The 13,923-nt window shown below is 47.7% G+C and overlaps 1 protein-coding gene across 1 annotated transcript in view; it reads left to right on the top strand.

The window, feature by feature from the left end:
• The window catches only part of OTOP2 (otopetrin 2), a 124,921-nt gene that overhangs the window by 94,742 nt on the left and 16,256 nt on the right, over positions 1-13,923 (top strand). Inside the window, exon 3 of the mRNA XM_069604547.1 lies at positions 10,748-10,806. Within this exon, the coding sequence (XP_069460648.1) occupies positions 10,748-10,806 (59 nt within the window). The remainder of the gene's footprint in view (positions 1-10,747; positions 10,807-13,923) is intronic.

Raw genomic sequence — 13,923 nt, 5'->3', positions numbered from 1 at the left:
GATGCAGGAGACCTCCACATAAATGCGAGATCTATTGACTGCACCACAAATCCTTCCACTACTATAATGAGCCACAATTCCTGACTAGAGCACAAGCACTCTGCTAAGCAAGCCTTGGCCCCCCCACAACCTCCTGGCCTCATACCATCTGAGATAAGCACAGAAGGTGTAGGTCTGTCCACCATCATGCCCCCAGTCTCGGGGACAATGTACCTCTGCTTCTTCACCTTCAACCAGGCCTTTAATAACCTAAACTCTGAAATTCTAATTAGAACTATAGAGATAGGGCCTGATTCATTAACTTGTTTGCATGGTTCAAAGTGACTTTGCACTGCAAAAATACACTTTGCACAGTTTCATGAATCGGGGTGTTTGTTGTCAATGCAAAGTCACTTTGCACCAGTGAAAAGTCACTTTGCATCATGAAAAAATTCTATGAATCAGGCCCTTAATGTTAATCACTTCACACGGTTCCCTAGACTTCCCACTGAGCATCATTCTCTTCTGTCTGCCAATCCTCTTCTCTTACCTTATTGCCAACTAGTGCTTTGAAGTGACTGTAAAGTGGGCTTCAGCGCTACATAAAAACTAAAAAGAAACAAATCGATGGGCAGAATGCAAACTGCGAGAAAAGAATATCCATCCTTTTTAAGAGTTACAAAACCAAATAACAGGACTGCACATCCCTTCTAGTTCTAATACAATCTATTCATTTTAATGGGAGTTACAGCCTTTGAGATATATCTATTATTTACTGTCTAAAGCATCAAAACGGGTCTATCTCCAACACGAAACACAATTGCTCTAAAGCAGTGGTTAAACACAGCCTATGCGCTGCGTTGAGTTCCTGTGAAATTATTTGCCAGTGGCAGGGTTTGTGTTGCTTGCGCACTGCCCATTTCAACAACTCCTCTCGGATGGATGGGGCAGGCATTGCAAAGGGAGACACTTAAAAAGCAGCAGTAGCTGCTTGAGCGGTGTAATTATTATACAGGACACACTTTCATTGCAAATAGGAAAAAGTCTGCTTTCATGAGTATGTCTGAGGAATGGCGTCAGTTTAAAAAAAATCTATTGTTTTCTATAGTACGGGCTGCACAATTAGTGCTTGAAGCTCCACTGCCAGTCAGCAAGAACATCATTTAGCAATCCCAAAACTGGCGCACACGCACTGGGAAAGGAGAACAAAGTTTATGCGTGCCTGCCAACTAACCTCTGCAGCTCGCCGGATTATGTTCTTTCCCCATGACTGTGTGCACGCCTTCCCCACAGCCTCTGCAGGGAGCACTTTGATCCTCTCCGCGGGCAGTCAGCACTCGAAGTCTCGCTTCCTTTTGAATGCAAAATTCGAAAGGAAGCGAAACGAAACTGAATGCTAAATGGCCTGCTCTGCTCTCTCACCTGTGGGCACATGGGCGCGCTCTCCGGATGAAACCTGTTACTTTTAGCAAATGTAACAACACCACGCCCGCCCAGGCAGCACTGCCGGCGCCATCAGGCTGAGAGCAGAGGCAGCCCAGAGTGGAAATGCTAATGGAATGAATGATTTATTACGTGTGTGTGTGTGGCTGATGCGGTGTAATTATTATACAGGACACACTTTCATTGCAAATAGGAAAGTCTGCTTTCATGAGTATGTCTGAGGAATGGCGTCAGTTTAAAAAAAATCTATTATTTTCTATAGTACGGGCTGCACAATTAGTGCTTGAAGCTCCACTGCCAGTCAGCAAGAACATCATTTAGCAATCCCAAAACTGGCGCACACGCACTGGGAAAGGAGAACAAAGTTTATGCGTGCCTCCCAACTAACCTCTGCAGCTCGCCGGATTATGTTCTTTCCCCATGACTGTGTGCACGCCTTCCCCACAGCCTCTGCAGGGAGCACTTTGATCCTCTCCGCAGGCAGTCAGCACTCGAAGTCTCGCTTCCTTTTGAATGCAAAATTCGAAAGGAAGCGAAACGAAACTGAATGCTAAATGGCCTGCTCTGCTCTCTCACCTGTGGGCACATGGGCGCGCTCCGCCGGACGAAGCCTGTTACTTTTAGCAAATGTAACAAAATAACAACACCACGGACCACGCCCGCCCAGGCAGCACTGCCGGCGCCATCAGGCTGAGAGCAGAGGCAGCCCAGAGTGGAAATGCTAATGGAATGAATGATTTATTACGTGTGTGTGTGTGACTAATAAATCGGCCCCTAAGTGCTAAATAAAACCGGCCCACAGTCCAGACAGCTCCAATTCTTATCGGCCACGGGCCGGTTGGCCGACTGCTCAATCCAACGCTGCCTGGCAGTGCCACCATGCCTCCATTCTAAAGACAGCTCGAACTGAATGTGTGCCATCTGTCATGAGAAAACATCTACAGGCACATAGCAAGACCCTTTGAAATGTTTACATTGCAAGCATTCCTGCAACTCCCCTGCCTTCAGGACCTTTGCCGATAGGGGCACAAGACTCACCATCAGCTCCCATGAAAGGGATCCCCTAAACAGAAATTGAAAGAGTGCTCTGAAAATTGGCTCACCAAAACTAGCTCTTCCTATATTGTACTCTCCCTATCTCAGCCAAGTGCTCTGTTCTCTGTGGTCAAGGCTCTTGCCTCAATGGAGAGACTTACCTCTATAGTCGCGCCATCCCAAGAATTATGCGATATACTATCTCGCTTCTTCATTACAAAAATTGAGACTATCAGGCAAAACATCTCTTCTACCACTATCGGGGCGGCCCCGACATCTTCTATTTTTTCTTCCATCACTACAGCTCCTAATACAACTAATATCTGGTCCACGTTTCCAGTTTTCTCTGAGGAAGCTGTCCTGACGGCTATTAATAAGATTAAGTCCTGCTCCCCCTCTGATGCCATCCCCTTGAGGGTCATGAAAGAGATAGCTCCTCTTTTACTATCTGAGATCACTCTTGCGGTTAATAGCTCATTTATGACAGGGCTCATCCCACAGGAATTGAAATCAGCAAGAGTAGTTCCTCTGCTGAAGAAACCGACTCTGGACCCATCTATCCCTTCTAATTTTCGCCCTATCTCTCTACTCCCTCTCCTGGCTAAACTCCTGGAGTCACTGGTATCCCCTCTGCTCTCCTGTCATCTGGAATCTAACAAGCTTCTGGACACAGTTCAATCCAGTTTTCACCCTGGCCGAGGCACGGAGAGTGTTCTGGTAGCCGTTCTAGACGACATGACCAGGCTGGTGGACACTGGTGGTGTGGGGGCCCTGATTTTATTGAATTTACCAGCGGCCTTCGATACTGTCGACCACTCCATCCTGCTGTCCCGCCTCGCCCAGTTTGGTATCTCAGGGCAGGTACTAGCCTGGTTCAGGTCGTTCTTTGCTGACCGTTCACAGACCTTAGCAATGCCATCTTTCCTTTCCTCTCCCTGCCACCTGAGCTGTGGGGTTCCTCAGGGCTCCTCCCTGTCGCCTATCCTGTTCAACATCTGGGCCTTGGTGTGTCTCATCCGCTCCTTCGGCATCAGATGCTACTCGTACACCGATGACACCCAGATACTGATTCGATTAGATCTTGATCAATCTGAGGTGTCGTTATGCCTGTGGGGGTGTCTGGCGGCGGTGGGGGACTGGATGAGCCACAACTGGCTCAAGCTGAATGGTATAATAGACAAAAAATCAGGATGAAGAGATCCGACAGAAAACAGAAAACTTCTGTGTGTGTGTATTTATTTTGAATCAACACAGGAAGTTTCGGGTGACTAGACAATTTATTTTACAGTTCTTTCGATAAGCACGAAAGGTAAGTGAAATCAAAACGGACAAGGTCGGTGATGGATAGTAGTGACACAGATGGGTGTCGGCCTCAGAATTATTGAGGTCAAAACTTCAATCGAATGCACATTTCCCACAGATGGAGGGGGTATAACAACCCTATAAAGCAGGGAAACGTGCGCCTGAGACTTGCATAGGTCCAAGGCATAGCTTACACATGGTGCACACAACAATATTTACATATAACATGCACGAGGGGGGTGGTATTGTTGTGTCACAAGGATCGACACAGGGTGTGTTTCGGCCTAAAAAAGGGGGCTTGATTAGCGCCTGTCTTTGTGCTGGCCTTCGTCAGGAGAGGCACCTGTGGCGGTGCTGTCCGTTGTATCTACTGCTGTGGTAGCAGAAGGTTGCTGTTTGGGTAATCCTTAGAAGATGCAGGATTGCCGGTGCATAAATGGCACTTGGTGAGTCGGCTGTCGTTTTGTACGGGCCGACGTCGCTCAGGGTCCCGTGCGACTGGTATAGGCCAGGACTGGTCCCATATCGCAGTAATCTCGCAGGTGCTTAGCTGGACGAGGACCTCTGAACGCCGTGGCAGCTGAATGGTGACAAGACCGAGGTGACGGTGGTGGGTTGCCCTCCTGATCCTAAACTCTGGGTGTCCTCTTTCTGGCTCTCCTCTTTGGGCCCATTAAACCCCAGTTAAGAAAGTAAAAAACCTGGGTGTCATGCTATCAGCCTCTCTGTTTATGGACCAACAGGTTACAGCAGTGTGTCAGGCTGGCCACCTCCAATTACAAACCCTTAGGATGGTGCTGCTCCTGATCCCGGCCCCTCTTCGTCCCCCGGTAGTTGCCGCCCTGGTACTATCGCGGATAAACTACTGTAATTCTCTATATCTGGCCCAACCTAAGAAGCTGATAAAACGACTGCAGCTTCTACAGAACTTGGCTGCTCGGGTGTCCACTGTTACCCCTTATGGAGTCCACATCTCGCCGGTGCTCAGGACACTGCACTGGCTCCCAGTGGCCCAACGGGTAGAGTTTAAGGCCCTATGTATTGTTCATCGTGCTCTTCATAATCAGGGTGCGGAGTATGTCCAAGCGAAATTTTTTCGCTATTATCCTACTCGCAATCTGCATTCCACCGCTGCCGAAATGCTTCTAGTTCCTAGATATAAGCATTAACATGTAGGCGGGCGAGCCTTTTCAATTGCCACAGCTACTCTGTGGAATAAGCTTCCACTGGCCATCAAACAAATCTCAAACTATCTTCAGTTCAGAAAAACTCACTTTTTCTAACTCTCCTAGTTGCCACTCTCTCTCTCCTTAAGCGCCATGATGCCCTTGGGCGACCGTGCGCTACATAAGTGATGATAACATAACATAACGATGAGCAACACCCAAAGGCCCCCTGTGCACCCTGGAACAGTTGGAATACAGGCAACCTGTCCATAAACAAGCCCAATCGACCACAAATCTCAATTCCCCGACCACCAGAAAAGTGTGAGAGAAGAGGCAGCATGTAAAAAAGAGTTAGAGTCACAGTATTACCGACCTAGAGAGATACCCACTGAGAATCTGCAAATCGGCCAGGTCCGGGATCACTGATGCCACTCAGACTGCATGTGACCACTCGCAGGAAGGAGTGTTGCTAAAAGAAGCCTCCTACCTGGTGCTCTACCAAACGCTTCAGCCACTGCTTCGGAGGCCTATAGGCCTCTGAGGACAAAGCTGCAGAGCATAAGGCCCACATATCAGCACACCACCATGGAGGCTGCAGGGAGAAGCAATCCCCCTCTATCAGACATGGCCCAGTACACACACTCGCCTGAGATGGAAAGGTAAACAAAATACAGATTTTAGCTTTTTTTTCTTTTGATTTTTACTTTAATCTTCAATGGAAAGCCATTGACTGAAAAACCAGTAATAGAATCAAGGTCCCAGCTCAGAAAGCCTTTGTGAAGTGGAAAGCCTGTGAAGAATTCGACCATCCGCACAGTGGGGGTGCACTCGCCTGGGATTTTAGAAATTTTAAAAGAAATTGAATGATGGCAGATGAACCTCCAGAAAATGAGAGGGACTAATCCACACACATATTCCTATGCTGACCGCACAACATACACATAGACCCGTGTACTCGGGGTGGACAGAGCCTATATGCGCTGTCCCCCTGTCATATTTAGTTGGGCTATGACAGCCAAGAGTACATCAAGGCATCAATGAAGGGGGAGGGCAAAACCTTCCTCCTGCCATGGACAGCCTAATTAACAAAGGCTCCATGGATCCTCCCTGTCCTTTGCTAGCTCTGCTGGTGGCAGCTTTGCATACTAATCAGAGTTAATTCAAACAGGCCCACATTGGCCTGGTTGCAGGACTAACAAAGGAGACAGGAAAACCCCAACAACCTTTGATATGCATCTGTGTCAACCTGAAACCAGCTCCCGCCTCTTAGTATCAGGGGCAGTGAACTGTCATGTCTGAGACATCTGTTTACAATAGTCATCCCCGCAGGGGGACCCCATTCAGAAGGTACGAGAATGTGGTTTGTTGAAGTCAGAAAGTCTGCTCTCGCCACGGCTTCAAGGGAGACCTGCCGCTTTAATCAGGAACCAAAGAGAGCTCAATTAACGAGAGAGACCCTTTAATCCACACCAGACAGGAAGATGGGTTGGACTTAGTATTAGATGTTTTCATCACTTTACCTTTTCTGTTGCAAAGCACTCTGGGTATGACCTCGTGCATACAGAAGATTGTCAGTGTGGATCTCTGATTGGTTCATTAAAATAGGCTTGGCCTACAGCAATCACTGTGGCCCATGTGGCTTGTAAAGAGGACTGAGCCCCTCTTTTGGGCAGATCATCTGAAGACTTTGCAAGGAGTAACAAGAAGAACTCAGAATTGGACCCTGGCTGAAGGTACAGTTTGCCCTACAGCTTCCTCCTGTGAAAGTAGGCCAGGATTTCCAAGAGGGAAGCTAGATCCTTCCCCTAAACATCTCCCAGGGAACAGAGGGAGATATTGAATCCAGAGGAACTTCCAGCAGCTCCAGAACCGCTACCCAGCCAGCACAAAGTGTACCCCACTAGGCTCTGCAGCAAGCTTCCTAGGTGGGAAGTGCCAGAGAGTGTCTGAACCAAACCAGTGACAAGGCAGTTGCCTGCAACACTCTCCTCAGCTTTGCGCTGTCTGCCTTAAAGGACTACACAACCCCAGTGAAAAAGCTACGAGGCGTGCATCGACAAGCATCCACCGATGCCCACCTTAAAGAACATTTGTTGAGCCAGTCGAGCCCCTTGAGCTGCAACTGACTGCACCGCTGACTGTTGTTACGCTGCAGTCGCTAACGCCGTCCAGGATGCCTCGACCGGTGCTTCAGACCCACCGACCAGCACTGAGACAACGATTCCTGAACCTGAGCCGCATGTGTAGGCCAGCCTGCTGCCAGCCATTGGTCCAGCCTTGCTCATCAAACTGCCTGCCGCCTGATAACCGCAGCTGTCTCCATCTGTATCTCTGTCGCAGAAGCTGCAAAGTGCCCTGAAACCGACTCGACCATGTCGAGCACCAAGAACAGCTATAGAACAAGGTACATTGTGGTTATGTCCCCCTTGTCCTTCTCCCAAGGCCCCTAGTGACATTTTACAACCCATTGCTCCCTTTGTGTTGAAAACAAGCATCCTTGAACAATTGTGATTCATTAATTTACCAACTACCATGCTGTCAGTATCCCTTTTCCTTCAATGAAACTGTCCTCTACAAAATACAACCCACCCTGTATAGGAATGCAGTGTGGTAGAAGTGTGTGTTGGATAATAATACAGTAGTGATGTGTTTACAACTTTGACTGGACAGTCCCTTTTATCACTGGGTAAAAATTGTATTTTTTCTGTGTTGCAACTAACCAATGATCAACGACCTTGCGGAGATAAGTCTGCCATTCTGTCCATGTTACCAAAATTGTACAAGGAGGTTTATAATTGACTTTTGGAGGTGTGGGGCTGATTGATGGTTCAGAAACCGATATGCATCCCTGGACCACTGGTGCCCCGAAAGTTGATTCGTCACAAGGCCCTTATTCTTGAATCCTGGAATTCTACAACCAAACATAACATGAACGCATTTTACACCCACCTTCGCCATCCCAGACACTCAAACACTCAAAGCAAGGGGGTGAGGGTCGATTAAAGCAAATACGTATTAAAATCTAGCCGTGCATCATCTCCACACAATCTGCAGAAACCACATTACACACCCAGGCAACCCTCTTAACAGTACAAGACATAGTTGCAACGACAATGGGAATAGCCTATATCTCGGATCAATAAGGATCGCTCAGTGCCTTATACCTACAAAATATACCTGCAAGCGGTAGACCTACATGCCTCCCATCCCAACAAAAAGCATTACCAGAGAAACAATGGGACAGACTACAAGAACCAGCATGCAAAGTGTCAAAAAAGGTAGCAGGCGCTCCTCTCCAGAAAGAATATGGCATGATAACCTGTTCTGAGATGAGAGTTTGCAGCACATGCTTTTTGCTCACTTTCACCGATGGGAAATACCCATTTGCATATCAGTCTTTGTCCCGCCCACATAGGCAGTCCAGCACTGAAATGCTATGGCAATTCCTCTCTGAACAAGAGTACCAACAGCAACCACATACACGTGTTTCAGCCTTGTTGGGCCTCATCAGTGAGGTGAAGCTGTGCCTCTCTGAGCACAGTGAGCAGGGAGTCCACGTCTGGTTGCCCCCAGGTAACTCAGTGTGACCAACTCCAAATTCCTTGCAAATATTTCAAAAAAGTAGTTCTGAGATGAGAGTTTGCAGCAAATGCTTTTTGCAATGCTTTTGCATGCAAAGTGTTCCTTGAAAATCAATAACTGTAGAAGAGAAAGAGAGATACACAACCTGACGAGGAAGGCTTTGAATTGCCACAGTTCTCCCACGTCCCCAAAATGCAAGAAAGGGGATGTATAATGCGCGCTGCCCCCCAGTCCCCAAAAAAACACGTATACTAAGTGAGGAAGTGAATCTTTGTAACTGTGTACCTGGCTTGAGGAGACGTAAAGCAATGGGGGGAATCAGTCTCAGATTTAACAGGGATGGGCCTCTGCCGCATAAAGCTCAAACTAATGGAAGAGACCCCAGCCAAGCCAACAGACCTTCAGAGGACCCTCTGGCCACGCATCTCCCTAAAGGTATACCTATCTCCGTTTAAAAAGAAACCCAAGAATCCCGCTAGCAGGCCACAAAGATTTCACCCTGGGACTAGGCTCAGAAAAACAATTAAAGAGAAAAAGGACTTGGGTTGGCACATGATCTGCAGCCAAGAGCTTCAGCATTGTGGAACCTGAATCCTGGACAATAGAGCGCACATTGGGTACATTTAAAGGGCCAACCCAGTAACCTGTTTCCTAGAAGTGAGCTGGTCTTCATATCAATAGAAATTGGGCTGTTTGGGCAGGCATGGCGAGGCAGGACTGGTGCAGTGGGTGTGGAACCCCAGGATGAGGACAGGGTGTTTGTTGGTCAATGTTAGAGGCCACCGCGAAAGGAGGGCAGTTTAAAAATAGCTGCCTTATTTCTGAGCAATCCTTAGCGTTTGGCCCAACAGACAGACCCAACAACCCTCGAGGCAGGCCTCCCCACCTGCACATGCATATGTTTAATGCATGCACTTTCCATGCACTTTCCTACCATAAAGCTACAATATCACTGATCCCCTTCCAGCTCCAATGTTGTTCGTTCTTGGAAACATTTCAGACCTGACTCTTGTCTGCATGCTTCACTAAGCCTGCATGAACCGCTCCCATTCCAGGGTTTTATGTACGAAATGGATGCACACATAGGCCTAGACTAACATAACTGTGTAGCATACATCCACTATGGTCCCTGTCTTATCTCCAAGTCCATAACTGACATTCTCTGAGCCTCCAGGTGTCCAGGGTTCCACATACCTCACAGCATTCTCACAGGCCTCTCACTGCAAACACTCAAATCTCATACACTCTAGTCACTACAAACATCAGCATAAATGACTCCTGCTGCGACCCAGTCCCTAAGCAGCCCTCCTGCTTGAGCATTGAGAGACAAACCAACCGCGCCTTCCTGCCACATATTGGTGTGGTGCACATATTTGGTCGCAGTGTGTTTGGACATGTTGGTGTAGCAAGGATTCTGAATAGGAAGCAATAGGACAAGACGGAGCCAGAGCAGGATGTCACATAGTTCGCAGGCATGACTGTGGGCCCGGGGCATTTGGGCACAGTCACACTGGCTTTGGTCCAAATGAGGCTTATATGTGGGAGAGGGACAGGAGAATTGTATGATGCAGCAGTGAGGGCGGGATATAGTGGAGGTTAGAGGCATTGTGACCTCACTCAAACCCGAGTGGGATATGATGTGGGAATAACACTGCGGGCCAGGGAAGAAATCCAAGGGCGGGACAAGATGGGCAACTAAAACACTGAGGGACTGGGTATGGCACTAAGCTGGCATTGAAGACGCCAGCGGGAACTAAGAAGAGCATGTGGTGAAGCAGAAATGAGCAGAGAGATATGACAATAAGGGAGTGGAATAGGACAACAGTAAGTGGGGTCCAAATCCAATGAGGGGTTGAAATATACCATCAGCTGGAGTGTGACAAGAAGTGGAGGGCAGCTGGACTGGACAACACAGTGGAAGGCTGGGAGCTGGTGCAAGGCTTCGATAGAAGGGAAACTGCCTAATACTCCTCATGTGCCCTGTATGCATGAATATGATGGTGAACTCGCCGCTTGGACTGGTCATAATGACTCGGAAACAGGTTGCTTGAATCAAGGTTCAAGCATAAAAACCTGAGTCTTGTGAGATAATGTAAGAGAGGGCCTGTGCTGAAGAGTTCATGTGGCCTCCCCGGCTTTGCTGTTGATCTCGCCATATAGACTGTTGCGTTTTCCTTCCCTCCTCCCCTCGTCCCATGCCGACCAGTCTTCAATACGCCTTGTTTCTTCTTTTTTTTCAGACTTATTTTCTGTGGGTGTCGGCCAAAGACTGTGTCCAGGTAGACCTGAATATCAGCAGGTGAGAGCATCAGCATACCTGGCCCCTGGTGCTAAGCCTTGCCCCCCGCGCTGGCGCATTGTGTGGCTTCACTGAGTGTGTATGTGCGGGTTTTATAAACACCCCTTTGCGAATAGGAGTGTGCTGGATGTATTGAAATAGAAATAGGACAGAGGCTTATTTGTAGGTTGCACTAGTAGTGCAGTAAACACAAAGCCAAGAGGGGAGTGTTTGGGCATACTGCAGGTCCAGAAGAGAGAGGAGGAGACACGGTTGTGCATCACATTTTGATGACACAAAATAATACAACTTTTCCCTACATCTAGATCGAAAAAGTGGGTTTAAATGGTCCCTCTAAAAATATAGTACCAGCAAATGTGAAAAAATGCCTCTGTAACTGGTTATCTGTCTTGACCATCAGTGGAGGTAGCAGCATCCAGCGGGTTCTCAGACTGTCAGCAACCTGAGGGACCTCAGCCAGTCATTATATAGAAACGGTCATCATCAACCTCAGGGTCCCCAAACAGTCACTGGATAGAAACAATCATCAGCAAACCGAGGATCCCCAAACAGTCACCATATAGAAATGGACAGCAGCAACCTGAGGATCCTCAGACATTAGTATATAGAAATGGGGCGCAGCAACCTGGGGGTCCTCAGACATCACTATGTAGAAAGAGGCAGCAGCAACCTGAGGGTCCTCAGACATCACTATATAGAAATAGACAGCAGCAACCTGAGGATCCTCAGACATCACTATGTAGAAATGTACAGCAGCAACCTGAGGGTCCTCAGACATCACTATATAGAAAAAGGCAGCAGCAACCTGAGGGTCCTCAGACATCACTATATAGATAGAGGCAGCAGCCATCTGAGGGTCCTCAGACATCACTATATAGAAATAGACAGCAGCAACCTGAGGGTCCTCAGACATCACTATATAGAAATGGGGAGCAGGAACCTGAGGGTCCTCAGACACCACTATATAGAAAAAGGCAGCAGCAACCTGAGGGTCCTCAGACATCACTATATAGATAGAGGCAGCAGCCATCTGAGGGTCCTCAGACATCACTATATAGAAATAGACAGCAGCAACCTGAGGGTCCTCAGACATCACTATATAGAAATGGGGAGCAGGAACCTGAGGGTCCTCAGACACCACTATATAGAAATGGACAGAAGCTACCCGAGGGTCCGCAGACATTACTATATAGAAATGGGGAGCAGCAACCTGAGGGTCCTCAGACATGACTATATAGAAATAATCCACTCAAAATAACATTGATTTTAAGAGCATCATTGATCTATGCCTTGGAGCGCTTGTAGCTCACACAAGGCCTGTTGTGGCAAAATGACTGCTAATCATACTTTACCCCATTGGAGTTTCTGGAAAAAAATTATATGTTGTATTTCATAGTTTCCTTTGCCTTAGAAATAAGAGCTATTTTTCTTAACTTTTTTTTTAATCAATTGTTCTTTACTAAACTACCTCTACAACCAGGATAGACATGGCTGGAAGCCATAATTACTTGTTTGCCTTTTCAGGATAAAGGTGTGAAGATGTTACCTTATTGCTAGGAAAGGAAAGGAAAAAGAACCATGAAAAGCATCAGGGCTCCACTGCAAGGTGCTATACGGTCTGAAAGGGGAAGGGAGTGTTAAATGTTGGCACTGTACTCTTACCCCCATTGGAGGGAAACGTCCTACCAGTGTTGATGCTGCTACCCCCTGCCCTTGTGTTGGCCAATGGTAATTTTCACCGGATGAGTCGGGAAAGTGACAGATCTTTGCATAGAGGAAGTCCTCAGCTTCCCTATTTCCCATGAAAGTGCAAAGAGAAAATGATGGGGTCTCCTTACTAAGCGATGAGATTGGGACTCTGAGCATGTCAGTATATTGGGGATGCATAAATATGTTTCTCCCGAGAATTTGATTCAACAAAAAAGGGAAGAGCGGACAGTAGGGAGAAGACAATGAAACGGTCAGCAGGCCAACTATAGGTCCTACCATTAAAGCAAAAACCCAACATCTACATTAGATCATTAAGGAAATCATGAACCCGTTCTAAATCAAAGAGCCAGTTATGGCCACAGAGGTAGTCTGTGACTATCTGGGGTCATCTTCCACAATGAGATCTCGGCCCTTCAAGCAACCATGTAAACTCTACTCTCTGTGACGTATGAAGCTACCATAGGTGGCTCAAATTCAACTCCTCGTTGAAAACCTTCATGACTACTTGAACTGAGATTACATTATGAAGCTGCCACAGAATTAGAGAAGGGGCCTTCTCATCAAAGCCAGTGCAAGGATTTTTAGTGCCCTACACAAAGGTTTGTATTTTGGCCGTCCACTACCAACCCCATGTTTCCTGGCTATAGCATCCCACCCACGCCAGATGTATCGCCACTTCTTCACATGCTTTCCTTCCCACCACGTTCACAAGCTGGCTTTTTGGCATCATGTGTTAGACCTTTCCATAGCAAGGTAAAATCCATCGCTCTCTTTGCCACACACACAATCTGTAGAACACAGGCAGGAATTGAAGCAATGACCAATTCAGGCGGGGTTAGAAATACACATATCGGGCAAGAGCAGGCAAATCTACGATAACATATAGAATTGGAAATAATGACCAACACACACCCCCATATCACAGTTTCCCTCCATCCCACACACCCGTGCCTGGGCATTTGTGGGCCTCTTAAATGGCGTAGAGTAGGAATCTATATGAAGTGTGTCGGGCAGAGGCTATTGCTTCCTTCCATCAACCCCACTGGATCAAAGCCAATACACCCCCCACCGCCCCCCGCCCTGCTGATTTGGATATGGAGCTACCCCTGGCTGCGCTTGTCATATCTGTACTTCTGCCCTGCCTCCACTTGCATCCATTCTGCCTTCACTAATGTGAGCAGCAGAAACCGCTGCTCGAGTCAATGAAGGCCAGAGGGTGTTTGCGGCTGGCAGCTGCCACCTCTAACTCGGGATGTTGGAAGCCCGCTCACGCACCCATTCCTTCAGAGATGGCAAAGAAATACCCTTTGCTCGTCTGTCCATTTGCAGCCAATTAGAGGGAACTAATTTGGTGGGGGGGGGAGGTGGGGACTGGCATGGGAATAGAAATGGGACTGACCCTACCAG

The sequence above is a fragment of the Ambystoma mexicanum genome, chromosome 3q (genome assembly GCF_040938575.1).
Source record: "Ambystoma mexicanum isolate Mex_15411 chromosome 3q, UKY_AmexF1_1, whole genome shotgun sequence".
Lineage (NCBI taxonomy): Eukaryota > Metazoa > Chordata > Amphibia > Caudata > Ambystomatidae > Ambystoma > Ambystoma mexicanum.
Note: the sequence above shows the minus strand (reverse complement) of the source record. Positions and strands in the feature narration are given on the sequence as shown.